Source organism: Pseudochaenichthys georgianus, chromosome 14, assembly GCF_902827115.2.
Source record: "Pseudochaenichthys georgianus chromosome 14, fPseGeo1.2, whole genome shotgun sequence".
In the NCBI taxonomy this organism is placed as follows: Eukaryota; Metazoa; Chordata; class Actinopteri; order Perciformes; family Channichthyidae; genus Pseudochaenichthys; species Pseudochaenichthys georgianus.
The window spans coordinates 13,360,712-13,388,157 of record NC_047516.1 but is presented as its reverse complement, the minus strand read 5'-3'; the positions used below and the strand labels follow the sequence as shown (position 1 = coordinate 13,388,157).

At 38.7% G+C, this 27,446-nt stretch overlaps 1 protein-coding gene across 2 annotated transcripts in view; it reads right to left on the bottom strand.

Annotated features, from left to right (window-relative positions):
* LOC117458853 (rho GTPase-activating protein 26-like) overlaps nt 1-27,446 on the bottom strand; it is a 79,881-nt gene that overhangs the window by 5,599 nt on the left and 46,836 nt on the right. For both annotated transcript variants that reach the window (XM_034099540.2, XM_034099539.2), the window contains 10 exons: nt 26,717-26,795; nt 24,201-24,237; nt 23,899-23,964; nt 22,888-22,962; nt 22,706-22,790; nt 21,709-21,767; nt 15,660-15,765; nt 13,390-13,549; nt 11,710-11,854; nt 11,244-11,424 (listed from right to left, as the gene is read on the bottom strand). In XM_034099540.2, the coding sequence (XP_033955431.1) occupies nt 11,244-11,424; nt 11,710-11,854; nt 13,390-13,549; nt 15,660-15,765; nt 21,709-21,767; nt 22,706-22,790; nt 22,888-22,962; nt 23,899-23,964; nt 24,201-24,237; nt 26,717-26,795 (993 nt within the window). The remainder of the gene's footprint in view (nt 1-11,243; nt 11,425-11,709; nt 11,855-13,389; nt 13,550-15,659; nt 15,766-21,708; nt 21,768-22,705; nt 22,791-22,887; nt 22,963-23,898; nt 23,965-24,200; nt 24,238-26,716; nt 26,796-27,446) is intronic.

Genomic DNA, 27,446 nt, shown 5'->3' with positions numbered 1-27,446 from the left:
GTCGCTCTTTTCAAGTTTTGAATTTCATTTTATTGACATTTGCTTTGTATTTTAGACTGCTGTCTTCCTTATTTAAATGTTAAACTGTCAGTTTGAGTGACTGTCTTAAAGATTCATGTTCTCTCTCCATTTGTCACTCACTGCTCGTTTGTCAGAGTTCTCTCTGTCATCTGCTTCCTCTGTTGCAATGTATTTACTTTCCATTTATCTCCCTCTAACCCATTCTTATTCTCTTTCTCCCTTTAGCGAAGCAATTAAAAGAAACAATGAGGGATGATTTCTAGCTGACAATCTACTATACTTTGATTGATTTTCTAAATCAATGATGTATTCTCGAATTAAGTTCCCTCTGTTCTCAGGTAAGGCGCACATATATCTGCAGGCAAGGCAAAAGAGAGAGTGAATCAACTTGTTTGAAGTGATTACAGTCTGGCTGTGATATTCACAGCACATATTAAGTAAACCAATCTCCCATCTCTCTCTACATACAGTCCTTGCCAACAGGCCATTTATTCACTGTGCTACAACACGACATACACTCCCTGCAAAAAACAACATGCTAAGTGTACACAAAGAAACTACGAAATATGCCGAAATGTATGCATGCATGTATCTAAAATGAAGACAATGTAGGCAATGATGACCATTCTTAACACTTAAAACAACTACCTCCATTTAGAGAAAAACAATGTTTGCCACTAATATGACACCAAGAGTTTCATTTTTGATGACTTTTTAATAAATATAGTTAAAAAAGTTATATAAGTTGCCGCACTGCGACAACGGCATGCGATTCTTCTTAAAGTTCTCAACTAGGTCAGTGCTCTCCTGTTGATCGTATCTCTTTTTAGAGTGACAAATTACATGTCTTTTTAAGGTCACAAACATTTAAGGTTTACAACCTTGGGAAGATCACTTTACAAAGGAATGTGTCATCTACTGTGTAAAGGCCATTCAAGAAATACATCTGCATAACTAGCATGACCCCAAATATCAAGTTTTGACTCCAAAACTTGATATTTGCACAATGGTGCAAATAGCTCTGAAATATTTGAATAGTGAGCATCGTGACTTTTACTTTCTACTGTTGTCACATACCTCATTCACACCAACGCAACTCCGGTTCAAGCTCCGTGCTAGAGCTTTTCAGGTTCAGAACCGGTTCTTCGGTTTAGCTCCGGCTCTTTTCACACTGCCCAGAGTCCGACTGGTGCTGCGTCATTGCGTCATCGTTTGCGTCATGACGTAACCGTTTGCATGCCTGCTTCATAAAGCCAAACCGCCTGGAAACCCCTCATAGCTGACACCGACAACAACAACAATGGCCGATTGTACTCTGTACCTCTTCGGAAGCCCAGATTCCCAGTAGGTAGCTGGTCTCTTCAGTGGAGCACTGCTGCTTGTTAAGTTTCTCCATCGTTGTGTACAAACTGGATAAAACGCCGGCTTTTTGTTGTTGTTCAGGAGTTGATCCCGCCCCCGCCTCAACGTAAGCATGTGGTGCTTTTGCTCTGGCCGGACAATTTTTTGGTGCTCGAAATGAACCGGATTCCGGAGCTAAGAGGCTGCTCCGCTGCGGTGTGAAGAGGAAAACCCGGTGCTTTTCAAGCTCCAGCTCCGAACCGGCCCTGAAACACCGTTGGTGTGAATGAGGTATGTTCAGAGACACCATTGAGCCTCACATTGTATCAATATTTACACAGTGAAAGCGATAAGCTGTATATTCTAGTGATACCGATGACAGGAAAGCGGTTGGACAAGTTAGGTTGGTTAACAGACACGCTGCTGCTTTCATCTGGGCGTGCTGAAGGTGCATCTGTAGTATCATAAATACTTATGGAGTTCAAGCCATTATGAAGCACTGACACCGTCTCATCTGCGCAGCTGAACACTATTACTTTAAATGCCCAAAATAAATAACCACCATGGCAGAGACAACCAGTATTTTCTTTGGGCTTTTATTCCCTGCTTCACAGTTACTGCAAACTCTAATTCAAATTTCTCGCATGTTTGCACATACCTAAAACTCTACGTTAAACACAGTGGATTCTGATTCGGAAATCTTCCTAAATGTTTAATGTCACTGTGACCTCCGTTTCCACAGCCAAAGTTTCATCATAACATAAATAGACACGTGTTTATACTCACCACCCTGCAGTTTTTCTTCTTTAACCAAAATACAGTTTTTTATTTACCTATTAATTCAAGTTATTCTTAACTGTCCTGATTCATGAAATCAACTCAAAAGCCTATTTGCATATGTATCATACTAAAGCTTTTAATATGAAATATGTACTGTACAATGTTGAATGTCATGAACGGAAGCTTTGGTAATTAGGAAAAAATCAAAAGTGGAGAATTTGTAATCAATGAGTGGCAAAAGCAGATGTTTTATACTCATCAGTTGAAATAATTAGGCTTGCTATTTAATTAATCTTCTTATTCGTTATCATTTAGATGTTGATATGGCATCGTTATCCTCATTCAAACAGATCAAGTTGTGAAATAGCCAGACTTGTGAGTGTGTAGCTTGTGATGATTGTTTGTGGTACAGGGCATCATAACCGATCAATTATATTTACAGCGATGCAGACGAGAGGATAAGCTGCTGAAAAAGGCAGAGATCAGATCAATGTCGACTAGAGGAAGTCTACCAACAACTGTCTCTGATCTTAATGCCTGAGGCAAAATCAAACATATCCAGTGTTATCAGGGTTGCAGCTTCAACATATCTTTTAAACTTGAGTTGACTCCTGTCTGAGTGACTTCCAGTACTCACTATCATATCTAAAGATCTAAGAGTGTGAGAGAGAGGATGTGTTGTGTGGCATGAAAACAAAAAGGGAAACATATTATGCAAATGGTTTAAAATATGATCAAGCAGGTCATTAGCTCAAGCAGTAGTGACTGGCACTGCATATGACTGCATGTATGTGCGTTTTTATAGCTATCTATATCTATTAGCCGCGTTCACACTGCGGTACTTTTCCCACAAAGGTTCATGCGAACTTAGTTCATGATCGCGTTCACACCAAAAAGAGCCAGTACTAAAAGTAGTTCATGCGAACCTTTTTACCCCCTCGAAAGTCCCTGCTAGAGAGCAGGGACTTTCGAGCGGCTCTTTTTTGGAGATGGGTCTGGCTGCAAGGAGGCGTTTCCTATAGGGGCGTTTCCTATAGGGGCGTTTCCTAACTTTTTTTATCCAATAGCAACTTAAGGGATTCCAGCTGCTTTTATAAATCCTCGCAGAAGAAGTCATTGTTCTAGTGATGGGGAATTCCGGCTCTTCTTGCTGAGCCGGATCATTTGGCTCACCAAGAAGAGCCGGCTCTCTTCAGTTTACCACATATTATACCTTTTAATTAAATCAAATGTAGCGCTGTTTTGACTAATGATTTATATGTGTACACATATATCACTTAAATTATTCAAGACATCCTTTGTACTAAAGTATTCAAAAGTAAAAATTACATGTTTAATATAAATTATTTGCTGTGGCCAATTGTTTTCATTGCATTTACAGACCTGTGTAACTCTCTGATACCACCCAATTCATGCATTGACTTGCTTGTAGAACCACGCTACACAAAACAAATGGCAACACCTATAAAAACTATTTTAAAAAAGGGGCTACTGTATCGACCTATATAAAGTATATAAATATAGTTTTTCTCCCTGCAGGAGAGGGGAGCGTGCTTTGAGATCAACTGCTAGGCTGCAGCGGGGAGAAGAGGGGGACACAAAGAGATCTCCGTCCTCCGTGTTTTATTCTTATAGAAGTAAGAAGAGAAGTAATGGGTCAGAAACCCTCCTTTTTACGCAGCGGTCCAGACATAGACATCATAGCTACGGCGACATATATTCAGTTACTTTTGGCATTAGGGCAGGGATATCTTTCAAGGTTTGACATAATAAATTGTGCTACTTTTAAAGCAAGCAACGATGTTTTCAAATCTGTAATCAAAAAGCTCCTCAAAAACACTATAGAAGCAGGTCCTGCCGTTGTTACGTTAGTTCAAACAGTAACAACGGACTACTTTTCTTAGCGGATGCATGTCAATTTAAATCAATACATAAAACTATTTTTTAAATCAATAAAATCTTTTTCTAAATCCATAAAAGCATTTCAATTATTATTGGGAGTCATGTCGTTACTTTGTTGAGAATGTGGCCATGTGTAATAAGCGGGATAATGTCCACATTGCACATTGCATAATGTGCCTTCATGCCGATCTAGATCCCTCCGCAAAAACAAAACAAAAAACGGCTCGTTCACGGGCGAGAGCCGGCTCCCGTCGTTCACTATAGGAAACGCCCCTATAGGAAACGCCCCTATAGGAAACGCCTCCTTGCTGCGGTCTGCAGCCAGACTCTATTGCTTTTTTGAGAAAAGAGCTATATTCCTGATTGGCTGGGCGAATTGCAAACCACGCCCCGTAAAACTCCCAAAAAGTTTTGTGAAGCCGCCATTTTATTATCCTCGCATTAGCATTATTAGCATTAGCATTAGCCCAGCGCAGAAACGCAGAGAGACTAACTTATGACAACACAAAATAAAACATGGGAGCGGTGGAGATGAGGAGGTGTCTGCGTTCTGGCGATTTACTCGGAAGGCTGGGAGTCCCAGCAGCTTCTACTGAAGCCAGTCCCCAACTCCGGGGACCTCCGGCCGGGGACTTTGGGTGGCGGTATACGCCGTGAAGTGGTTTGCGGCCTGCCAGTAAACCCAAAGCAGAAGAAGAAGAAGTGACGTCAGCGGCTTCATTTGCCTAATCCACCCCCAGGGACTTTTTCTGGTGTGAACGCGATCTGTACTTAGTTCATGCACTAAATTCGCATGAACCTTTGTGGGAAAAGTACCGCAGTGTGAACGCGGCTATAGCTACTTATCCCAATTATAAGAAGAACTTATCTGGGATGGATCAGGTTATTGAGTATCGTAAACAAGTGTCACACTTATTGTTGACTTTTTTGTAATCTTCAAAACTTTAGTTCCCATGTTAATTGTGAGAATATTGTGTCCAGGGACTTTTTCTGGTGTGAACGCGATCTGTACTTAGTTAATGCGAACTAAAGAGTTCGCATGAACCTTTGTGGGAAAAGTACCGCAGTGTGAACGCGGCTAATGTGATGATTTCATGATCCCCCCCCCCCAATAGACGGTACAGTAGAGTTCCCTTTTTTTGTATCATTGGTTATTTAGATTTGTATCTCTTCTCGTTGGATTTTTCTCTCAAATGTCAAACAAAACAGGAGGAAAAGATTAGAATTCACAGTGTTTCACCCTGGAAAGCAGGGAAGACGGTAAGAGACTTGTTTGACATTTATGCGTTTACCTTAGTTCATCAGATCGAAGGTCAGGAACATGGTTTCACTCGTGATATTTATCATATTATTCACAGTGCATAATGGACTCAGAGGTCAGTCAGTAAACTTCTACTCACTCCTTCTGTAGCTCACTAGCCTCTTCTCCAATTTGGACTGTTTGTCTAAGTTGTCGTTTTTTATTAACTTTCTTCCGGCATTACTACAAAGAGTCACGTGGATGTGATTTACATGTGAGATACCTTAAAGAGACATTTGGAAAGAGGTGTGAGTCCTCCAGGAATGTTCCAGCCAAAACAGTTAAAGAACTTGACGAGAAAACGCTGACCCGTAATCCAGGTGTCAAAACAAAAAAAAGTGCATCTGTCTCAGGGGAATGTTAACCTCCGCCCTCTGTACCTCTCTCTTGTCTGTGATGAGGGTACAGGCTTGTTTTCTTGGAAACCTGTTACGTCTGGTTCTTGGAGATTGAGAAAACATGGTAGGGCTCGGATTTGACTTTCATTTCATTTCAAACCTTTATTTATACAGATAAATCCCATTGAGATCATTGATCTCTTTTTCAAGGGAGACCTGCTCAAGTAGTTCCACATGAAACATAAACACATAAATAGAACAACAAAAGGACACCATACAGCATCATTTACATAATTATCCACATAAACAGGTACCAATAGCTTCCGATTGACTAGCATCCAACCGAGCTTTAAAAACATTTAGTGGCACCACTATTCCAAGACAGAGGAGCTGCGCATCTAAAAGCTGTCTTCCCTAAGACAGTCCTAGCAGTTGGCACACTTACAATTTTCTGTGAGATCAGGGAGCAGATATAAGATGGAAGTTTCTCTAACATGGCTTTGTATATAAAAATGTACCAGTGACTGAGCCTCCGTACAGTTAGTGAAAGCAAACCAGCCCTTGCATACAGGGTACAGTGATGGGTTAATGCTTTACAGTTTGTCACAAATCTTAGTGCACTGTGATAGGCGGCATCTAACTTGACCAGGCAATAGGCAGGTGCATTCATATACATCAAATCACCATAGTCCAGCACAGGTAAAAAGGTCACAGTGACTAGCCTTTTCCTGGCCTCAAGCGAGAAACAGGACTTGTTCCTGTAGAAGAAACCTAGCCTAACCCTCAGCTTTTTAAGCAGGTTATTGACATGAAGTTTAAAAGTGAGACAATCATCAAGCCAGATACCAAGGTATTTGTAACAGGTAACCACTTCAAGTTTTATTCCTTGCGTAGTTACAATATCTAAAACAGGCTCTGGTATCTTTTTAGCTTTAGCTTTAGAAAAGAGCATTACCTTGGTTTTCTCAACATTTAAAAGAAGCTTTAGTTCAGAGAGCTGCGTCTGAATAATGTTAAAAACAGCCTGTAATTTAACACCAGCCTCCTTAATGGAGGGACCTGCACAGTACATCACGGTATCATCCGCATACAAATGTAAAGTAGCTTCATCCACATGTTCACCTAAACTGTTGATGTAGATGGAGAATAAAAGTGGACCTACAACAGAACCTTGGGGAACACCATTAGCAATGTTCAACCACTCAGAAGACAGCCCATCAAAATGAACACATTGGGAGCTTTCAGAGAGGTAGTTCACAAACCACCCTACTGCATGGCTGGACATGCCTATACTGGCTAGCCTCTGCTTTAAAATGTGATGATCGACGGTGTCAAACGCTTTTGAAAGGTCAATAAATAGAGCTGCACAACTCTGCTTATTATCTAAAATACTCGCCACATCATTCACCACTTTCATTGTGGCAGTGATGGTGCTGTGTTGCTTTCTGAAGCCTGACTGATGTTTAGACTGGATGTCATTTGTACATAAAAACACCTTTACCTGTTCACTCACTAAGCGTTCAAGAACCTTAGCCAGAACTGACAACTTAGAGATGGGCCTATAGTTATTTAATAAGGTGGCCTCCCCACCTTTTAGCAAAGGCAGGACATACGCTGACTTCCACCATTTTGGAATTGTGTTAGTGCTGAGGGAGAGGTTAAAAAGAGTAGTGAGAGGTGGAGCAATAAAATCTGCAGCTATCTTTAAAAAGAAGGGTTCTACGTTGTCCGGGCCGGCCGGTTTCTTAGGATCTAACTTGGTTAAAGCTTCACGAACAACATCAACAGTAAACGGGGTAAAACTAAAAGGGTTTTCTAACACACGTTTTTCAGAGTCACAGACTGTAGTGTTCACAGAAGCAGAGTTGACAGAATCAAATAGACTTAAATACCATACCGTAACTATGTCTGCTGATTGTTGAATTTTCTTTACAAATTATTCTGTAAATGGGTTTAGATAAAATCAGATCTTGAGCATCTTTTAGCAAATTGAAGAAGATTGTTTGAAAGTGGAGTATTGATCCTTTCCTAATACACAATTGTTGCTGCAGGGATTGTAAACGAATTGCAAGCAATTAGAGTATTTGTACTTCTATGAAAATGTCTTATATAATATATATAATGAAAATAAATAAATATTGGAGCATCATAGGCTGAGATATCTTGACCTTTAGACCCTATGAATCTCAGAAAACAAAAGATAAGGCCCCACCTCTAATGCATGACCTTAGTTTGCCTTTCACTTGACTTCATACATTGTCCAGAAACAAAGGCTCTTTATCCTAATCAGAATATATTTAGAAAATCCATACCTTGCACTCGACCAAATGTTATGATTATTTATGAATGGTATGTGGCCATTTCCATCTAATTTCCACTGCTAAACAAAAGAACCATGGTTTCTGTCAAACTGACTGATCTGCTAGGGCCTAGTGTGCGTGTGTGTTCGCATGTCTTCAAAGCATTTCAAAACATGAGGTTAAACCTGTTTCTAATAATCTGTCTTCATCTCCTCTTGACCTGTGAGTACATTTAGATCAGATAAAGCTTTTGTTTGCCCCCTTTAAACAATGTTCTTCATTTAAAATAGATGTAATGGTTAAATGATAGGAAGTTCCATGATGTTAAACCACATACTAACCATTATGTACAACAAAATATTAGTTGGAACCATTTTCATCTAATTTGCTAATAAGATTTAGGACATTTGAAGACAAGAATGTGGCCCATTACTGTACAATGACCAACATTATAACTACTGTATTAACTCCTCAGGGCAATGTATTAGTCTTTGTACTATGCAGAGATCAACATTATTATTATGGATTTTTCAACATCTCATGACTTGCAAAGATGACACACATCATGAAGCACTGTTGCTCTAAAAAGGAAAAACGTGGCACAATCTACCCAAATCAAATGTGGCAGCTACTCCTACTCCTCAAACTGGGTTATTACTAACTTCTTTAAAAGATTTAGAGAAAAACGTTCTCTGTTCTGTAGTGTGTGGTATTATCATTGTGGTTTGTTGTTGACAGCCTGAAATCACCCAACAGCTTTATCTTTAAATCTAAAATACAATCCTCAGCTCTGTCTCTTCACACCGATTTATTTTTGACCACTTTTTTTCTAAATTCACTGATGTCAAAATATAGCCAAAATCCATTAGTAGGAAAAGAAGGCTTTCCATCTGAGAAATTGTATGAAGTTAACGATAAATTGGAGAGAGCAAAATAAATGAAGGTAAATCTGTTTTGCCTCTATCACACATACATACAATTTATATATAATAGGGCCACAACATAAATAACACTTGACGGCACTCTTCTCAATAAAAGCATCTCCTAAAGTGGAAAAAAGTCTCTTTATACATATCTCTTTCAGTTAAATATGACATACGTTTATCAGTGCTTTATCTGTTGCAACACTGTTGGGTGAAAACTCAATGTGCAATGCAACACAAATGACTGTGTCCTTACCTATTAGTACAACAAAACACCTCATTAAGTGGATATATATCTTGCATTTAAAGTGTTTCTTTTTTCTCCATCTAGTTCAAACTGCAATCTAATCACCATCTAATAAACGCTGCTTATTAAGGGGTTTATAGGAACATTGTACTAAATGTTGTAATTAGTGATATTACAGAGAATGAAATGCAACAGAACACGGCTATTAAGTCATTTATACAATTTAAGGACTAAGGTCACACAATAAAAATGTTGTTCGGACTAAACTGTGTTGTTTGTTCTGTATATGTATTCTTGGCTTTTGCAATTAGGGCTGATCTGCAGCTAAATGAAGCCCAAGACAATTTTGCCTAGAGAAATAAAATAATAAAAAAATAGTGTAACTGTTAACTGCAGGTTTTACTACTCAATGTTCAGTCTGATATACACATGGTAAAACATATATAGAAGGTAGAGATGCAATCATCTACAAAATATTCAATTATCCTTTTTGTTGTGTTATGTTAGGATGATCAAAACAAAATCCACACATTAGATATGTAACTTTCACTGAGGGAATTACTTGAATGGGTTAGGTTGTAGGTATAAGTGTGGTTGATGTTCAAACAGATATAACAGTGGCAGAGAATTTACATCTAGAGGTGAGCATTTAAACACAAGCTGGATGCAACAAACAATCTCTAATAGTGGGAAAGGAAAGAATATAGGAGTGAAAGTAGCAGCAGAGACACAGAGGAAGAGAGGTAATCAGTGTTGATGAGCATCGTCATGGTTGCAGGCTGTACTTGGGAATCTCTCGGTAAATAAGATGATTGGTAGTATGTATCTTCTCTTGATCTCACAAAGTGTCAACACCAAAGATCCCATGATGTCGGGCCTTTTGTTTGTCCTCACGTTGCATTGAATTCCATATGCAGGGGTGTGTTACCCCTGCTAATAATAAACTAATAAAAACATGTGTGTGTCCAGTGTTTATGTAATGGAGGTGCTTGTTCGGACAGTCAACATATTTTTGTTTAAGTTGGTCTTTGGTTTCAGTCATGTAAACTGTGGGCCAGACACAGTGTGTAAGATAGATCCAAGATATACATGCCAGGTACTTTATCCTATTTCAAACTTATTTGAGTAGATTATGTATGCGCGATATGATTCAGGTATGTGCGTATGTACTTGTTTTTATTTCAGATTCCCTTAATTCAGGGGAAGTAGACACAGCCTCTATTGTTGGGGCAGTTCAGTTCCTTTCTAGGAATATTTCCCAGATACTTTTGGGATTTACACCGACAACCTGCCAGTCACAAGACTGCTTTGCTAAGCTCAATATGCTAACATGTGTATATGCGCTCATGCATTCCTGTGAATTTTTTCTGTGCATGAAAAAAAGTTGATGTTTACATTCTTGAACCCTTGTGACTGTATTTGTACCTGCCTCTCTCTCTATATATAAAAATGGGTCCAAACTCTCTGCCAACCCTACTCGCAAACATCTGTGAAGCTGTGTAAAGCTTTTAGCTATTTTTGTTTTGTATTTTATTTATGGTGATTTCCCTTAATGTTCTTTCTTAAAAAGGGTTCTTTTCTTTTCATCCTTCTTCGATTGTTGATGAAAACCACCTCGAGCTTCATTCTATTAGAAAAAACAAATCTGGACATATCTGTTGGGTTTTTACAAGATCCCAAAAGATTTAAAGCAGATGTTGTGGACCGAAACATCCCAAAGCATTTCCTCCAACAATTACAAACACTTTCACCACAGCTTACAGAAAACAAGGACAGAACATGTTTCTGGCAGTAGAAAATGAAGTGTAAATGGTAAACACATACAAAGGAGCTGCTGATGTGTCATTAACTAACCATAAATTGTTAAAATACACAGAATCTGCTCTGCAGTTGTCACCTCTTTTTTAAAGATCTTTCACTCTAGTTTAAAAATGGGGCAGATTTGGCCCCCATAAGGCTGAAATATGTGAGGTAGGTTGTGCGGGTGTAATTGCATGTACACTGTACATTGGATATAGGTGTGCAATTGCAGTTGTGCTTACTACCCTAAACATCTCATTCACAATGATGAATTTACTAATAATGACTCACAGTGAGCTGGGTCTGATCTGCCGGGCGTCCTGCTCCCCCTCGTTGCTGGTCAGACTGTGTCTCGGGGTGCGGCCTTGGCTGCTGCTGCTGCTGCTGCTGCTGCTGTTACAGTTCACCGTGGAGGATATCGGCTGCTGCAGCTCGGCAACTGTGGCATTGGCAATACTGTTCTTCTTTTCACCTACAAGAACACAGAAAGGTTCACAAAGTCCGTGGTGTTTTTATTCAAAACATGTTGCCAATTTTTCCGCAAGTAGCAACTTTATACTGGCGTGGTTACTTCATACAACTGTTAACCTCCCTCTGATTATAGGCTAACTGATTCCAAGCCAATCGGTTTTCTCTTAGTCTCGTCCATAACCAAACATATTGTGAGCTAACTCAAAGAAAACCACTAAGGGGAGGAAAACTGTTCGTATATTTATTTAATTATTTATAATTAGGCATATTAGGTGGTCCAGCTCACCTTTAACAGAATGTGTTGGTGTGTGGAAGAGTGTGAGCGGCCTCTCACTGCAGGACGGGGCTTTGCTCTCCGTGCTTCTCCTCCTGGACAGGTTGAGCTGCATGTTTGTCGGACCGCTTGCAGGAGTCGGCACGTCCCTGAATATCTGCATTAACAACACAGGCAGTTTGTAAGTACAAAGAAATGAACTACAATAAAAAAATGCCACTGAAAAAAACAAGTAGTAAACAAGTACACCATGTTCTTGCTGCTGCGATCAACCTTGGTCCCATATGCAACTGCAGATACATGTGGCTTATTTGACCGGATTAAAGGCAGATGCATAATCACAAGGTTATTAAAAGTGTAATCACATGAATATCCATTCAACTATTTTCAAGCTTGTGAAATGATGGAATATATGAACAAAAAAAGGCATAATTGCACAATATAAGGTTCTGCTAAACCACCAGTGGTACTATGACTCATGTTACTCCTAGTTTAAAATTATGCTATATTTTCCTTTGTTAAAAAGACAAGTGGTATAAGATGTGAGCTGGAACAATGTATCTAATATTAATTCCTGGATTCATGCCATTGGAAACTTTGCAGCTTAGACTCCACATAAAACATAGCAATAAGACTGTGTTGCTGTGTAACATTTTTTTATTTTCCCAATAATCACATATGCAGAATCGACAGATTGCAATTTGTGGAATGTATTTTGACTCAGCAGATGTACTGTATCTAGATTTCTATATATACATGTCTTGCTACTAAATATGGCTGTTAGTGTTATTTTTTATAATTATCCCAATGTGCATTCATCTGTCATCGCTTTATCAGCAAGGTTGACACCCATAACTTCACTTTAGATGGAAAAAAGAGGAACAAAAAGGATTAGATAGCTGTGCAACCCATTTCAACTTCCTGGATCTGATGTCTTGATTTGGATCTCATGACATGTACATGAGCATTTCGCAAAGCTCCAGTAAATCGTTTCAATACTGTCAACACCAAAATGAAATCTTCAGGCTGAAATCAGCAAGCAAAACAGACAAAATGCCTGAAAAAAATGATCTTATCATTCTTTTGTGGAGAGAGGGCAAAAATGTGAGGTGCAGACTGTCACAATTCTGATTGTTCTGCAGGTGTACAATAGGAGACAGTGACACGTGATGATGTTTTTTGAAAGATTCAGACCTGCTCCATCACATCTTGTACTACACTAGATAGAGTTGCTGTTTGTAAGGTCTGAATGATGGACAGTGCTGTCTCTGTGTGTGTGTTATTGTTGCAACAAGACGTATCCGGCATGTGTGTATATTGAGGCATTTAAAAGGGTGTGGGATTTGTGTTTTTTGTCTGTGTGTCTGCAATCATTTTTGTGTAAAATGCGAGGGTCTGAAACCGTCATGTTGAATTTTCTGTTTCCATGGTGACATTTGTACGCAGCTGGTCCTGCCAATAAGCTGGATCTCATAATAACTGGATTTTAAGTATATACAGTTATTGCGTATACTTAGCAGGTGTTGGGTGTTTTCAATTATAAATAGTTGGGTGCATAGCATGTTGTTTGAATTCACAATTACATACAAGTCAATTCCCCTGACAAAGCATTCATTAATTAAAACTTAAATTACGTGCGGTTGCTTTTGCTTATATTATTCATTGTATATACACACTCAAATTCCATCTTACCTTCTCATGGTGCTCTATGAGGATCTCTACCACAATGTTCTGGAACTTGATGTCCATGATGGCCGCCACCGTCTCCTCCTGTGGGCGGAGCAGAGTTGGCCCAAAAACCACGCCCAGATTAGCGATGGTCATCAGGTTCTGCTGGTGATGACTGGCCACACTGTTGAGGGGGGGTTAGAAGAGAGTAAGCGAGTAGCATTTACAAATATGGAACAATACAGTTCTACAGCACATCAAATATCTGCTCAAATGGCCATCAACTTTAATCAACACACTATCCAGAATATTGTTAAAGAAAACTGAAACGTATGTCAGAAAATTATGTTTACCTGCCCTTATACAAATTGTGTTATTTGTTAGCGGGTATTATGTAAACCATTACAGTACCTAATTAATTGTCATGTTTTATCTTTATTTCAGTAAATGAATTTAGAGTTTCAACCACAACTTCCAACATTGCCAAACTAGACTCCTGTTTCCAGGATAATTGGAATAAATAACAATGTGTTTAATTTTATGTTTACCATTTGCATGATCGGGCAAGTGCGTAGCTGGTTAACAGTACTAGCCCGAGGGGACATTATAATTGGGAACATGGGAAATCCTTATTTTCTTAGCCCTGTATCAGAATGCATAATTTGTGTTAGACTGAGAGCTGAGGTGTGTTCACTCTGAATGAGCCATTCAACCTATAAGCCAGTGAAAATGATAATGAGCACAGGCAGATGTGATGCACTAAGCCGTGGTCAAGATGTTTATGTAATCAGCATATCACATTTGAGCTCGCCTACATGTTTTTAAACGTGGCGGATGTCACATTTTCTGCACATTATATGATGCTATGCTGTTGAGGAAAAGCCCCATATAGCCAGAGGGGTTAGATAGGGGTTAGGAGTTAAAATACAATGCCAGTCAGCTGCTTTAGAGGAATATTTACACATAATCCCACTGGGCATGCTTTGCTTTTTAGCTTATGGGCTGCAACAGCTTGTGGATATGTAATCTACAGACAGAAATCCCGTCGAGTCACAAATGTTTTTCTTCTTAGAGTTGAATTTGTTCTATGTGCAGCACTGCACATTCATAAGTGGGTTTTGAAGTTCTGGGAGAAAAACCCAGAAAGAAAATAACTGATTTGTTACACATCAGAGTGCTTTTCAGTATCTCTGCTGAAATGTCCTCAAGCAAAACATTACATTTTAATCAGCTACTGATTAGTATCATCCTATTTTCTCCAAGCACTGATTTGGTAGTTTGTCAAAAGACCTTTACACCCATACGTTAAACTATGTAACATATACAGTGGGGCAAAAAAGTATTTAGTCACTCAGCCACCAATTGTGCAAGTTCTCCCACTTAAAAAGATGAGAGGCCTGTCATTTTCATCCTAGGTATACCTCAACTATGAGACAAAATGAAAAAAAAAAATCCAGAAAATCACATTGTCTGATTTTGAAAGAATTTATTTGCAAATGATGGTGGAAAATAAGTATTTGGTCAATAACAAAAGTTCATCTCAATACTTTGTTATATACCCTTTGTTGGCAATGACAGAGGTGAAACGTTTTCTGTAAGTCTTCACAAGGTTTTCACACACTGTTGCTGGTATTTTGGCCCATTCCTCCATGCAGATCTCCTCTAGAGCAGTGATGTTTTGGGGAATTGTTTCTGGTGTCCTTTGACAGCTCTTTGGTCTTGGCCATAGTGGAGTTTCGAGTGTGACTGTTTGAGGTTGTGGACAGGTGTCTTATATACTGATAACAAGTTCAAACAGGTGCCATTAATACAGTTAACAAGTGGAGGACAGAGGAGGCTCTTAAAGAAGAAGTTACAGGTCTGTGAGAGCCATACATCTTGTTTGTTTTTAGGTGACCAAATACTTATTTTACCGAGGAATTTACCAATTAATTCATTAAAAATCCTACAATGTGATTTCCTGGATTCTTTACCCCCATTCTGTCTCTCATAGTTGAAGTGTACCTAGGATGAAAATTACAGGCCTCTCTCATCTTTTTAAGTGGGAGATACTTTTTTGCCCCACTGTATGTAACCAACCCTGACAGCATCATGGCTTTATTCCAGTGTGAAGTAATTTCATTCAAGTTCAACTAAAGTTGAATCAAGTTAATGTCTGACAGGTACACCTTTTCAACTGAATTTATACCCAGTTTAAATTTATCACAAGGATACATATTTGAGATGCGAATTAAAGAAATAAGTGGACACTTCGTGGCTGTGAACATGGCAGCGTCTGTGATATCTATACCTACTTGGACAGATGTTTCATCAGCAGCTCCAGCATCTGTCTGTTCTTCTCGGGCAGCCGATGTACCAGGGCATGGATCTCTGTAACTCGGGCCTCTTGGTTGTCCAACTCTGAAAAAAAACAAAAAGATATTAAGACACAGAGATAGAGATTTTTAAAGACATAATAACCTTAGCTTCTTTAACCCCTCATTGAACATATAAAGTTCAGTAAAAAAACACTAAACCAAAGTATGAACTATACCAATGCAACCAGACTGTTTATTCTTGGTACAAAGGTCATGCCTATACACATTTTACACATAAACATTTGGAATGTGTAGGCATATACAGTATACCATACTCTATGTGAATTAAATCTGTAAAAATTAGCTTAGAAAAGAAAAAAACATGTAAAAGGGACTTTACGCGTTAAAAAAGGTATTAGATTCAGTCGAGACTGAGGTCTCCACAGATATTAGTACATAGTTCATTTCAGTTTTCAAAGACCATGTTTCTTATGAACCCATTGGAGAAGTTATATAAGGCAGAAGCTATTTAGGGACAGACTAATAGATCTTTTGTTTTTTACAGACATTTAGAATAATACGAGCCTAGTGCTTTAGGTTTGAAGGTTTGAAAGCGCTTGTAACTCTCTTAATATGGACTGAAAGTCCATTTGTAAATGTTTTATAGGAAGAAACCCAGACAGCTTCAGAGACGAGGCAGAGTGATTGAGTCAGAAGCAATTGGAGAGCTAGTTACTGAGTGTTTAACAAGGCTACAAAGTGGAAAATCTGTGTGTCCTGGTGATAGGTAGACATGCAGGGCAAACAGATAGACGGGCGGCCAGAGAGACCTGTTGTTGATCTATGACAACAATAATTCATGGCTGCATAGAGAGATGGCAGCCGACTCGCAATAGATCAACGCTCGGGCCCTGGCTGTCAGCGCCAGGCATTACACTTGCAAATGTAAGAGAATCTCACAGTCACGTACACCACACATTTCTAACCAAAACCAGAGCTGAAAAGCAGTATTTAATACACAAAGCAACATTCAGATAGATACTAAGAGACCAACTACTTAGGGCCCCTTGCAAACTATTATTTAGCAAATGCAGACAATTAAAATAAAACAAAAGCATGTGACCACTCACACACACTCTGAAATACCTTCAACATACGCCTCTATGCACGTTCACTGCACACAGATGCATACCTTCAAATATATGCATAACCATTCAAACAGTTACAATCATTATTCCCTATTATGCATCCTATTCACACACATTATGCTCAAGCACACACTCCTTTTCTTCAACTATAATCCACTACATGCACACTCAGAAATGTGCTCATATATCAGCTTTACAGGGGGAAAAACATGTTTAATGTTTAGTACAAATGTTTTCATTTGATCCAGAATGAAATTCAATGCAGAATTCAACTGCTTTTTCTATTATATATTTTCCAATTATATTAGTCTCTGGAATAATTTTGCCAAGAGAGGCTTGTTGGTAACAATGTGTCTCATTTCTAAGGAAGACAAAAATGTGATTTTGGATACAGCTTTGGAAATATTTACATGGAAATATTATAAGCACACACACCAGAAGCTATGATGAGTAAAAAAACAAAACAAAAGACAAGCTTAAAACGTAGGCTGTGACGCATGGGTAGGATGTGACTCTGTAGGCAGTAGCTATGGTGCTGAGTCATAAGTGATTACACCAAGCGGAAGTAATTTATCACTGCAGCCTCCATCTCATAAAACACTATACAGAAGGGGACCTTTTAAAGCCACTTTTTCTCTCCAACCTTGAATTACAGGCCTTCAGACAAATGCATGGACAAAGTACTTTCCCAGTCTTCATGTTTAGCCTTATAAAATCCTGTGGGGGTGCATGCAACTGAATACAGTTATACATTATACATTTGAGACATATGTGATCACACACACATGCGTGTTCAGTTCATGCATGTCCTCCCTTATTATTAAATAAACTATGGACAGGTGTTGAACATGTTCATTGCATAACACCTTTTTCTTGTCTTAAAAAGACAGGGGAAAAAACAAGTCTGGGTCTCCCTTCATCAAAACTACATCTGTGCATCTCTTAAGCATGAGATGAGGGGATTTGGATTATGTATGGCGTTTACAGTCAGGAAAGCAAACATGTAGTACATCCACTTAAAGTAAATGAAGCGTGCATTACATCAAGAGGCGTGCCACATCTGCTGACCGTCGATTGACTCCAGCTCAACCACCCGTTTCACTTTTTTCTAACGTTCATTATTCATACATCATCCACATCACCTGGTCTATGCAGCTTAATGCAGTATATTCTATATCTGGTCTTTAGCATTCTGCTTGAATTCATACGTTGGTGGGTTAGACACATATAAACATACTACATGTACAGTTTAAAAAAGACACAAATTATATATTGCTATTGTAACCCTTTTAAGAGCAGTGTCCTGTATATAAACTGAGTGGATGCAAACTGAGTTTGTGATGATTTGCAACAAAATCTGAACAAAAGATCACATGATCCTACTTCATCTGGAGCATAAAGATACTTCAAAGCGAATAAAGGTCAAACCCCTCCAACTGTGAAAGCTAGTATTTTCTTTAAAGACACACTCACTCATCAGTGTTCTTGTTTTAACGTGAATTAAATAAAGGTTTGCTTAAAGAGACAAACCAACAGAGAATTACTTTCAGACTCTCCTCTCTATCACATCATAAGGTGATAATATGTCAATGTTGTGGATCCTCTGCTTCTCTAAGTGGCCAATGAAATCAATCAATATTGCAAAACACATAGTTTCAATCAACAAAATAAACACATTGCTCTAATATAAGCAGCTGCGGGCAAAACAAGTTTTTTTTGACAAGCTTAGTAAATACTATAAAGCAAGCATTTCATTAAAAAAAAAAACTGGCATCAAACCTTTCGGATTGAGTGTCAAAAATGTGTGAGTGCCGTTGTATTCAACAGGTGTGTGCTTTCAGTATGAAAGTATCATGTAATCTGTTTCTTATGAAACTCAAAGACATTCCGGGAACTGTTTGACCATAATTGGAAAAAATGATCAGAATTATTATTCAGGAGATGAGAAAAAACATAATGTTTAAGAAGCAGGCTGAAATAACACCACCTGGCTAGGAGCAACACAACACTGACCTCATCCATTTATGAACACAATGCGGTTAAATTATTGACCACAGTGTTTGTTGTTGCAAGAAACAATGCTAGCCGGTTTGAGGAGGGAAGATATTTCTGATGGCCAAGGATTGAGCTCAGCTCAAACTCTTACTGTGCTGTTCCATTAAGTATCATTATGCCTTGCTTCAAAAGATGATGTCCATTGACATTTTTGTTATCCAACAATTGCTGACATTCTCCCCTCGTCACTTAAGCGATCAGTGTTTTCCACAAAAGCACAGGACGTTTAGATGTTGAGAAACAGAAGAGGGAACAAACATGGTAATATGGAGTGTGGTTCGGTACAGCAGGAGTCATGCAAGGTGAACAGCATGCTATCCATTACAGGTCTATCTAAATACCAATCCTAGCTTAAGCTCATTAGCTTTGGATAACGACCAGAATAATGAGGTTGTGTCTTCATACGAATGGAGATAACTGCAAACTATAACACATTGTCAAAAGAAATAGGTTGTACTCTCAAAAGGTGATAAAATACTTTTGTTAAGAATGGAATGAGAGACCTTTAGAGAGAAGTTAAAATCCTGCATACATACTCAGTAACACACAATAACTGCTTGAAGTAAGCGGCTACAATTGCATTGTGAAATTAATCTTGCAATGTCTTACTTTGCATTAGTTTAGGTCAGAGAATTCAGAATTGATGAAAGGTGGTCCAGCTTTTAAGTACAATTAGAAAGAAAAAAACAGAAAGGAGATTAAAAAAGAGAAGAAGATAAGAGTAACATTTAAGAAGTGTGTTCTTGCTGGCACATGCCTAGAGCAGGTATCTGGAAAAAGGGTGGCACTCTCAGCTCCCTCCTCTTAGTATTTTTCTTTAAGTCTATATTTTCGTGGTTCCAATCAGTGCTCCAAAAATGTATTTAGGAGCATAGGAACAACAAGGGAAGAATGAATTACATTTAAATGATGACTGTTACTGTTGGAGAGTTAGGAAATATGTTTTTTAAAACAATATTATTTATCCTGACCCACCCATCAGGTGCTTGTCAGAAAATAATACAGCTGCTGTTCTCAAACCTTACAAAATACTAAGCACACCATTCAAACTGGATACTTAAAACCAGATAAGCATGGGAGGGCAGTAGGCCAAGAGGAAACTAGAGGAGGAAGAGAAGATTTGCCAACAGGGTGGTGGGTGGAGCTGAGGAAGGATATGTTAAAGAGGGAGGTGTAAGGGAAGAGCTGAAAGAGGGGGTTCAGCCGAGGACACGGTCTTCAAAACACCCCGCTGCCTCTGCCTTATTCTGCTTTGGAAAATTACAAAAGCATACTCACACAACCAAGCACATTCTGCACAGTATGAACACACTAATTCATGACGTGCAAATGCAGACACCCACACACAAACAGCAGCTGATGAACGGCAGAGGAAAAACAGAGGGGCAAGTTAAAGAGAAGGAAAGAATTAGGGCGAGATGCAAGATATAAATCTGTAAACGTCTATAAATAGTTGGCAAGCATGTGTTAGATTTTATGGTTATATCAAAACCATGAATACACGCATTATAGCATGGGTGGTCCAAGTGTGTATCAAACCGGCTACTTTGATACTCTTCACTGCCACGCTTTATTCCTCTCTCCTAATAGACACGGTTTCACCCTTTTCTCGTTTTCTCTCCAGTTGGCCTCAATGCGGAGCCATTTCCTGGTAGTGTTGCCAGAGAAATAAGGTCATTTCCTGGAGTTCCTTCCCCTTTCAGCTCAGCTTCTACAGGCTTAGCTACCACCAAAGTTAGAAAACAGGTCACTGACGCATCCTGTAACACAGTAGATCAGACTGGACAAAACTAGACTCAACAGGTCAATCAGGTGTTAATAAACCAACCAAGATCAAACCAGGACAGACAGAAAAAACGTATAATTAAAAACACATTCTGTTCTAAAGAGTCAATGTGTTGTAGTATGAATTAATTACACTTCTAAGGGTTTATTATTTCATTTCACCGAGGAGCCAAAATAGAAAAATGGAATACACTGAGGTGATTGTTAAAAAATGTAGGCCATCCATCTTTAAAACAGCTGTGCGTTTTTAGAAAATGAAATGTGGTATCCTGACTCAATAACCCACACATATCTGACACAGGGGGAGAAAAATCACAATTGCAATATGTTGCAGCTTCCTTTTAACCAAACAAAACCTCAGTACACAAACTAACATTTATCTTTTAAAAGGATGTCATTTTTCCTCATCAGCTTCCCAGGCTTATCCCTTAATTATGGGTTATAATCCTATAAATATTGTGTAACACAGCAGGTTGATTAGGTACTGAGTACCCCACATGACAAAAAGCAGTGGGGGGGCTGAGCTGAAAGAGCAAATGGACAGACAGAGGCAACATGGTGGCGCAGTGGGTGCCCTCGTAACTCAGTAGGCGAGTCATCTATTTGTAACTGGTTTAAAAGCAAGTCAAGACCTCTCGTACATGTAATATGACCTTCATATGTTTTTCTTTTCTAAAATAAGATAAGGAGGGAGCCTGAAGATATTGCTTAACATTCATTGGGAGAGCAAAGAAGAAGTACTCCTGTCTCAAGTATTGGCAAATTTCCTCTAATCCATCTTTATTCTATTCATACACTGTATACAGGATAATCTTGAATCAATGACAAACCAATTGCTACTTAAGGATTCTCCAGTTGAGCAGTTTGTGGTTAGCTCTCCATGTACTCCATCTTGTTTTTGTTTTTTTTTGCTTTTCCAAAGTCGTCTTAGAATCTGTTTGCAGAGTTTTATATGGTTCACCGGGAATCAAAGAACCTCAACCTGCAAGAGGGATTCTTTTATATTCTGCTGAATGAACCTACATAAGAGAGGCAAATAAGACAGGAATTAGACTCACTGGCAGCTTTGATGAAGCTCCTCTGGTACTGGTACGTCATCAGAGGTCCGGGCAGCACCCTGGAAACATAGTGGCAGAGATTCAGCTGGGAAAATTGAATTTTTACCAAAAATCTATAACTATGGACAGTTCTAGATGAGCACACATCTAACCATCTTCTCCTTCACGTCTTTCATCTCCATCATGCCAGGGTGCATAGCTGGACATCAGTTTCTCATGTCTGCCTTAAGAGGGTTATTACTCCTGTTGGTTTTCAATGAGGCCTGACCTGTGTTCCTCTCTCTCTCTCTCTGTGTGTGTGTGTGTGTGTGTGTGTGTGTGTGTGTGTGTGTGTGTGTGTGTGTGTGTGTGTGTGTGTGTGTGTGTGTGTGTGTGTGTGTGTGTGTGTGTGTGTGTGTGTGTGTGTGTGTGTGTGTGTGTGTGTGTGTGTGTGTGTGTGTGTGTGTGTGTGTGTGTGTGTGTGTGTGTGTGTGTGTGTGTGTGTGTGTGTGTGTGTGTGTGTGTGTGTGTGTGTGTGTGTGTGTGTGTGTGCCTAATGTGTTTCTCCTTCTACTTAGCTGCCTATTCCTGGCCTCTCTCAGTCCTGATCCTTTGCTCATTAGCATTTTCTTAAAGAGGAGGAAGGCATTTAACCATCAACTGCTATAAAATGACCAGCAATTAAGACCTGGGATCTACTTGTTAAGTTGTATGGATCCTTTGTGCAATGAACACCCCCTCTATGGGAAAATGTATGTTTCTTAAATGAATAAAATAGGCTTAACAAGGAAATACAACAAAACAAATGTTCAAAGAAATAATACAAATAATTAAACAAAGTGAAACATGGCAAGAGTTCTATTTTTTTAAGGCATAAACTGAAGCCGCAATATGCAGTTATCAAAAATACTGAGTTAGGAGAAAAGTGCTGCAATTTCCAATGAATTGAGAAATAATTCAGTGTTTTGAATAAAGCGAACAATCCATTTCCACATTCTGTAACCCTTTTCACACGAACCTAAGATAGTGCTTGATAGCACTTGTGATAGTCTTGATTTCCCACTCGTGGTTTTCCAGCTCCACGTCAGCACATGTCTTGGGATCTGATGTGAAACATAAGAAAAACATAGACTGATTAAATGAGAGAAGGGAAGAAATATTTATTTAGAATAAATAGTGTTGTTATATTTCTGAGTTTACCCATAGCTAGGCCCAGTAGTTTTTGTACTCTGGAGTTCACACCAACGATTCTGTACAAGCCCTGATCATCGATACCTGGAGAGGAGAAGAGGTTACTTCCTGTGTTTACCGTATTTAAATTAACCAGAACATAATTTAATTTGATCATCAAAGTTAATCATTTGAGTATTGTACACTTGCATTTACACTAACTGAAGATAAAGCTAAGCTAAGCCTTCTTGTTTCACCATAGGAACCATATCTGAGAAAGGTATTTATAATAATAATAATAATAATAATAATAATAATAATAATAGCTTGGATTTATATAGCACCTTTCAAGAAACCCAAGGTTGGCTGGTTTATTTAGGACGATTTATAGAATCTGAATTTAAAAACAAGTGTTTGAATTCATCATATTATATACATATTATTTTCATAAATGTCCATGAGAGAAACAAAAATTCTAGCAGCTTGGAGATGTCTTCATTATATACCATATAAATGTAAATACATCTGTTAAGCGGTAAAAAGCTCAAGTGAGTTCCATAATAGATGCTCTTAATGCAGCCGTTAGAGGGAAAAGGGAGTAATATGCACATGTGAAGCTCGATGGAGACATTTCAGATAAAAAGTCTGTAAAGACTAGACAACTTACCAAACCAGTTTGACCCAGATGTTGTTGGAATATGTCGTTTTAAAAATGTGTTTTTTTTAATGATGATTGATTAATTGATTACCAACTAATCATTTAGCCTTTACCAGATTTGTAAGACACTACTCGTCTATTCACGTTACATATATCATTTATTTATTTTTAGTGAAGGAAAAGGGCTGTTAGTTTGCTGTTTAAGTGCATGTCTATGTTTACGTTTTTGGCGTATACTGTGTATATTTTTACTGAATAGTGCAAACTGCTGCAGACTATCTAGTATCTATAGCTTTTCCGGTGTGCCACTGTGGTGGGAAATACAAATATCAGATGAAACACAAAATAAAGAAAATAAAACTAAATCAGAGTAGACAGTGTACCTCTAGTGTCCACTGCATAAATGAACTTTTTCATCACGTTGAACCCGATCACATCCAGCTGGGCCACTGATGGAGATGGAGACAAGCAGAATACATACTGAGGAAGAATATGAGCTTTGATTATAAGTATTTAAAAATACAAACAGTGGGCAAAACTACTATTTTAGAGATTGTTAAATGCAGCATTCATGCAATTAAAATCTAACAATAAACCTACCAATTTAGAAAGCAAGATATATTCTTATTTCTTATATAATACCCATTGAATTAACAGTTCATTGATACCAATTAAAGCTACTTACGGCCTTCAGCCTGGTTGTCTCTATTCAGATTATACACCTGCAAATAAAAAACACACCCACAGATATAAACCTGCAAATAACTCTAATGAAGGCATGATATGTGTGTACATCACATTTGTAGTCAACATTTCACACGCACACAAAATAAAACACACCTGTCATTCTAGTTGCTTTACATGTTTGCATAATAAGCTTTGAATGCTTATTAGTGAATAGCCAAAGGTTCATGCGAACTTAGTTCATGATCGCGTTTACACCAAAAAGAGCCGGTACTAAAAGTAGTTCATGCGAACCTTTTTACCCCCTCGAAAGTCCCTGCTAGAGAGCAGGGACTTTCGAGCGGCTCTTTTTTGAGAAAAGAGCTATATTCCTGATTGGCTGGGCGAATTGCAAACCACGCCCCGTAAAACTCCCAAAAAGTTTTGTGAAGCCGCCATTTTATTATCCTCGCATTAGCAGCATTAGCATTAGCATTAGCCCAGCGCAGAAACGCAGAGAGACTAACTTATGGCAACATAAAATAAAACATGGGAGCGGTGGAGATGAGGAGGTGTCGGCGTTCTGGCGATTTACTCGGAAGGCTTCAGTAGAAGCTGCTGTGACTCCCAGCAGCTTCTACTGAAGCCAGTCCCCAACTCCGGGGACTTCCGGCCGGGGACTTTGGGCGGCAGTATACGCCGTGAAGTGGGTTGCGGCCTGCCAGTAAACCCAAAGCAGAAGAAGAAGAAGTGACGTCAGCGGCTTCATTTGCCTAATCCACCCCCAGGGACTTTTTCTGGTGTGAACGCGATCTGTACTTAGTTCATGCACTAAATTCGCATGAACCTTTGTGGGAAAAGTACCGCAGTGTGAACGCGGCTATAGCTACTTATCCCAATTATAAGAAGAACTTATCTGGGATGGATCAGGTTATTGAGTATCGTAAACAAGTGTCACACTTATTGTTGACTTTTTTGTAATCTTCAAAACTTTAGTTCCCATGTTAATTGTGAGAATATTGTGTTAAAGCTAGAGCTCTGTATACTCCTTAATGCCTGAACTTTTACTTAAAAAAATAATGTGCATATCCATGAGTAGTTATATTTAGAACTCATACCTTTAAAAAGAAAAATGATATAGGATTTACAGTCATTTTGTTGTCAGTTGTGAGCTTGTATTGACTATCAAGGGGCTGGCAGACAGAGAAGAGGGAAGTCTTAACAACAACTACAAAGGCTGAACAAGTTTCAGTAAAACATGATCATCAACATGTCTTGTTTTATTACAGATTGCCAGAGCTCAGAGACTGCTTGTCGGAGCTTGCAGTGGCTTTATTGACGGTGATTACCTTTGTGAATGAAGACAAGAGAATGAAGAGGTGTTGGGGCATGACCATGAGTAACTAAATAAGAGTGTGGAAAGAATAACTAACAAACTTCCATCCTTAGGGCAAACAAACTGTATATTATGAAGGAACAAATGAAGAGTTGGGGAAACTGACTGTCAGTCAACTTTCCTAGTGATTCCAGAAGCTTTCTCACGTGGGACTCTTCAAATAAAGCCCACATCAAGGGTTGCATATTATTAAGTAAACAACCCCACCACAGATTGATTTTCCATTTTAACTTTAGAAAAGTTGCTAAATCACACCTTATTTTACGAGATAAGGTCTGGAGAATAGTATGTTGGTGTTACACTGACATTGTTTGATAAGTGCCATTTCAGGAACAATGAGATGCTGTTATCTTTTAGAATGGCATTTAGGTGATGTTATTTCTGTTTTATTATTGTTATTTGTCTTTTTCTCTATGTTTTATAAAGTTTGTTTTAATGGTTCACTGTTTTACTTCCTTCCTAAAGTTTTTAGTTCAATATTTGGGCTTTTGTTTTTCTTTTAAGACACGTACACCCTTCTCTCTCTTTGTCTCTCTTTCTCTATCTTCTCGCTGTCATTTTTTTTGTTTGTTTGTTTTATTTAAAGGACAGTGCACATTAATTCACATTGCTGTAAATGAGCCAGTATTAGCCAGCAGGCTAATTTGCAACTGTTGTCCTTGGCAAGATGTTAACTGACCACAACAAGACTAGAAAATAAAAACATAATTAAATAGAGTACAGCAGATAACATCAGTACACCAATAAATAAATAGCAGTACAAGAATAAATAAATAGCAGTACAACAATAAATAGGAACAGTAGTACAACAATAGAGAGGAACAAACAAACAAACATGCAAACAGATGAAATATCATCATACCTTGATTCAGTTAAAAGTGTTCACATTTTTGATTGTTTAAAAGCCAGTTCTTATGATTGTGGTTAAACGTATGATAAGAGGTGTTATTCCTGATCTGTATTCGTATTGTGTTCCAGAGTGTAGATGCCCTCACAGAGAAACAGTGTTTGCCAAAGGAACTGGACCTAAGAGGGACTACACAGTTAGACCTTGTGGTTCTACTGTTTGAATTTTTCTGTTGTATAAAAGTGCAGAGTGGTGGGGGTGCCTTGCCGTTAAGAAGAATAAACTTGTAACCTACCGGTTCTCTCCCATCCATGGCCTCCATCCACAACCTGCGGTCTTCCTCTGAGAGAGCTTGCATGGTTATTACTCCTGGCCTTTAAAACACACGAACAAAAAAGGTACATTAGCTTATCAAATATTATAATCAGTGGCAATTAACAAACCTTGCAAACACTGGCCATACAAGCACACTGAAAAACATGCCAATACATGTTTGGCTTAATATATTCTGTTAGATTTTTAAATAATCATCAAAAGCAAGAATACATAAACAAATGCTTGTTGCCTCAGATGACCGCAGCTGTATTAAGAAGAACCACTGCTTGCAAATCTCATACTTATTCAACAGCAAAGCAGAGGTGTATCACTTTACTTTTTCACCATAAAAGGAAAAAAAGGTACAGATCATTTAGCCTGAAACTTCCCACTCATTCCACTAGGCATCTACAAAATCACCCTGATACACATGCATACACACACACACTCTCACAGCCTCATTGGTCATGTCCATTCCTGTCTTGTAAAGATGTCCTATCTTTCCTGTAGTTTGTCACCCTGTCACTGGCTGCATACTCACCTTCAGCTGTCACCTCCACCACATCACCCCCCACCCCAAGCACCAATCAATACACCGCCCTTCAATCATGACACAGATGGATGTGCACATGGTGTACAGGGGTGCCCACGCACGCAGACATGTTCAAAGCTAAACTAATATTTACAAAATGGGCTTAATGAAATGTATT